Raw genomic sequence first — 4,336 nt, 5'->3', positions numbered from 1 at the left:
CAATCATTCTAACCACCAAGAGAGCAGTAAAAATGATGCAATTTGAGCTCTGAATGAAACTCGAGTCATATCGTGGTTGTTGCTTCTCGATGAAAAATTTAAAGTTACTACGTACTTCTGAAAATGTAACAGAAATATCAATCTCGCCGTTGAGGGATTAAAGCATCTCTTTAATTTTTCGAGTGAACGAAATGGACTTGTATTGTCAAGGTGTTGTCGCATTTTGTCTCGTCGCTTTATTTTTTTGTTGTATTCTCTTTCGTGATTCCTTTTTGATTACGTTTGGAATAATTAAAATCTACTGGTAGTGTCCTTTCATTGTGAATGTGATTATTTGTGGTTGAAATATTTTATTTTTTTAAAGTTGAAATATATAATATATATATATATATATATATTATATATATATATATATGTATATATATATATATATATATATATATATATATGACCGAATCATCTTTGCCCCACCACTATAAATAGGCTAGAACCGCCACTGGTAACAAATGTGACGATATGCCTATAGTTGGTAAGGAGAGGATTAAAACATTGTTATCAAAAATCAATATATTATTATTATAATTGTTATTTTATTTACTATGTTCTTGTATCGATGGTTCGATATAAGCACATTCGGTACAATATCGTTGTTTCTTTGAATGTTACATAATGTTAATAAAATAATTCAAGTAAACAATTTTTATTTTTGTATGGGCATAGTGCAATTAAATCATAAACTTATAATAGAAAATTGTAATCTCTCTCTCTCTCTCTCTCTCTCTCTCTCTCTCTCTCTCTCTCTCTCTCTCTCCTTTCAACTATAATGTCGTTAATTGCATTATGAATAAATTTTCTTGTCATAACGCTTGCCTAGATAAACAAGAGGTCTGGCAGTTCAATCCCGACATAATACCACATTGTCGGTTTGGGTCACATTTGCCTATCCGTGTGTAGATCCGTAGCCATTGTTAAGTTATAGCCTGACACTGACCAAAAAATGACGTCAAAGTGCCAGTCTTTGGCGACATAAGAAAACAAATCGTGAATTGTATTCAATAGTTCAACCAATGGGACCACTTGTTTCCATGACCACGTCAAAATGCCAGTCTTTTTGGGTTTCAGTGTCATGCTATAACTATATACGGTGAGAGAATGTGAGTAAAGAGTTTTTTTCCAAGGACTAAACTATGCGCCGAGCGAGGCTCGAACCCAAGACCTTCCGATCCGAAAGCGAGTGTCATACCACTAGATCACATAGCCGCACACAATACAACCGAATTACGACTGCCATAATACCCTTAGCCGCACACAATACAACCGAATTACGACTGCCATAATACCCTTTTACAATGGAATCCGTATATGGATATGGAGAGTAACATCAAAAATACTGCCGGACTTTAAAAAACCAAACAAATAAACAAAAGCAACAACAACAATAAAATTTTAAACCGAAACAACAAAATAATAATAATAATAATAATAATAATAATAATAATAATAATAATAATAATAATAATAATAATAATAATAATAATAATAATAATAATAATAATAATAAAAATAACAAACCAAAAAAGGAATTTAACATTTTGCCTGAAAACTCACCCTTCGAATATGGATCGATGAAAATGACCCTCTTTTTGTTAAAAACTTTGAAAACTGGGGCTTCGGTGAGGGTCATCTTAACCGATCGATATTTGAAGGACAGGTTTTCTGACCTAACCCAAAAATTAGGTTTGCCTAAATGAACCTATTGGCTCATTTAGGCGCCTCTACTTATTGGTTTTACTACGTTATTCCCCCGTTCTGGCCTAAATTTTTAGTAAGGCAGAACACTAGATATAATAATATTATAGCAATTAGAATAGTTACACAAATACACCAGTTACATTTTGGTTCCTGAGATCTTGAGTCGTTGATATCTTGAAACACAGAAAGACACTGGTTGTGCAGGAGAAATCCAATGAATCGTTCTTGTTGAAATTACAACACAAGCAGAGTTATGTACCCACGACATAATTATATTTGTTCACACGATAGAAATAAAATACAAGATGCATTTATAGTATTATTTTCACTATTAAGCGCTGCCTTTTAGCCTAATTATAATATTGTGCGTGTAAGGCCGCTATAAGAAAGCACATAAGCAATTTATCGTACTGAAACAACTTTTGCACCACAATTATTTTGATTTAAAGATGGATTTTTCAGCTCACAAGCAACCGAACGCACGTTAAACATATGATCTTATTGGTGTATGAATCCGTTATACACACATTATAAACATCTGATTTTGGTCTGATGAACGAATGTACATTAGTGGTTGGTTTTATGGAGAATATTTTGTTCCGTTGGCAAAATATTTCCATCCTAAAACTCTCATGTGAAGCTGAAAACTTTTATTGGATTTCAATTCATGGTTAGTGCAATGGAGTTAAAATGAGATTGTGGTAAACAGATTCTCAGACTTATAAGAAAGAATTGTAGGAACAGTTAATGGTAAAAAATAAAAAAAATTGTAAAGGTTTGAGGCAATGCCATACAAAGCAGAATTTTCAAAATAATAGAAAAAAATTCATTAAAAAAATATAACCCACAACAGTCTGCTTCGACTGGGGAACGAGAGTCAGACCTCATGATTATCCGTATTCACTATTTGTATATTATTATAGTCATTGTTTAAGTAGGAAAGGTCGAAGATCTTGTATATTATAAGTGAGATAATGTTATCCCGAAGTTTTGAACTGATAGGGATTAAAATTGTGGAAGTCAAACCTATTGCTTGTGGTAAATCTTGTGAGTCGATCTCTTAATGAATAAGGAACACATTTCTCCCAGAATCGTTGCTTGTTCTCACAATATTATCAACTCTAAATCAGAAAAGTGAGTGGAGCAGGCACTTATGTTGGTAACAACAAGAGATGAAGTGAGTAGAAAAGTGCCAGAAGACAATAGAGAATAACAATTTTCGCGGCGGTGGTGGGGTTTAAAAGGTACGACAACTCCGCCTGGCCGGTGAGAGCGTGACTCTACCGTATGAGCTATCCACTAATACAAAAATATTCGTACCAATAAGGTCGCAGGTTCAAACCCCACCACCGCCGCGAAAACTTTTATTCTCTATTGTCTTCTGGCACTTTTCTACTCACTTCATCTCTTGTTATCAACTCTAAATGAGATTTCGCCAGTCACAATATTCATGATACAAAGGTGGAATGGATGGGCATTTAACAGTTATCAATAATGACAGTAGATATTAAACTAATAAGTCACTTAGGGCGTAGCTCGTTTATACAAAACAATTCACAATCATTTTTAGCAGTTCAACTTGGATAAACCTCTTCGTTTATTTCATTCAGTTCATTCATTTCATCATCGTCCATTTCTGTCGTGGGCTTCGTGAGTCCCCCGTTCAATTTCCTAGAAGACAGTCTTCTTCTACTTTCTTTTCGGTCTATGACAGCGGAAGGATTGTCTCTGTACAAAGTCCACAAGTTATTTATCAAATCTGTCAACACTAACTCGGAAGAATTTATAGACACAACTCTTAGAACAAAAACTCCGTCATCTCGGAGATAATCGTCAGCGAATTTTCGAACGAGTTTCAAATCCGCGTTGTTGCGAATGTTATCACAGATTTTGAGGTATTTCTTGACGTATCTGTAACGATTGTGGTTCAACAATACGTGATATAACCAGGCTGAATAGTTGCCCACGGCCACCACGGCTACCATAAGATACCAGAACCAGAGGAATATGAAAATCTTTTCGTTGAATAAATTTATAGGCAAGACGCATTGAACTGTAAATCGTTGAAGATTGGAGAGTTGGCGAATTTCAAAATCACACAAAGTAACTCGAGGGAATCTGGGAGAGTCTTTGAGTTCCCCTTTATCTGCTAGGGTTTTGATGACCTCAATCCCGTAGACTAAATAATCCATGGACAGAAATGAGTTGAGAAGGAAGAACTGTACGACAATGTTGCAGACGTAGAGGAATTTGACGAAGAGATAGAATCCTGTTAAGAACTGACCCTCCCTCTTGCCAAGCCAGAAGCAGAACACGTTTGAAAGGCGTTGGCGCATGCGCACGAAGAGATTGTAGTGATATTGCCGGTGCGCCTTGAGCCATCTATCCAAGTATTTTGCAATTTGGTTGATGACTTTGTCCCTGTCTTCAGACTTGTTTAACTGCGTGTTCTCGGCTAGCTGGATAACACGGTCCATGTTCAACCCTCCTGTGCCGTTCAGCATTCGCCATAGGAGGTTTGGAAGCTGTGGATGGAAGTATGGAAATGGACTATTAAGAATTAAATAAGATGGTTTTGGTGATT

At 35.5% G+C, this 4,336-nt stretch overlaps 1 protein-coding gene across 2 annotated transcripts in view; it reads right to left on the bottom strand.

Moving 5' to 3' along the window:
- Positions 1–505: 505 nt before the first annotated feature.
- LOC144958879 (innexin unc-9-like) overlaps positions 506–4,336 on the bottom strand; it is a 23,494-nt gene continuing 19,663 nt past the window's right edge. For both annotated transcript variants that reach the window (XM_078891139.1, XM_078891138.1), the window contains exon 4: positions 506–4,277. In XM_078891139.1, the coding sequence (XP_078747265.1) occupies positions 3,327–4,277 (951 nt within the window). In that variant the 3' untranslated portion in view covers positions 506–3,326. The remainder of the gene's footprint in view (positions 4,278–4,336) is intronic.

This window comes from Berghia stephanieae, chromosome 13 (assembly GCF_034508935.2).
Source record: "Berghia stephanieae isolate SIO BIC M18660-M18661 chromosome 13, UCSD_Bste_1.3, whole genome shotgun sequence".
In the NCBI taxonomy this organism is placed as follows: domain Eukaryota; kingdom Metazoa; phylum Mollusca; class Gastropoda; order Nudibranchia; family Aeolidiidae; genus Berghia; species Berghia stephanieae.
The sequence above is the reverse complement of the archived record's forward strand: the minus strand, read 5'-3'. Positions and strand labels throughout refer to the sequence as shown.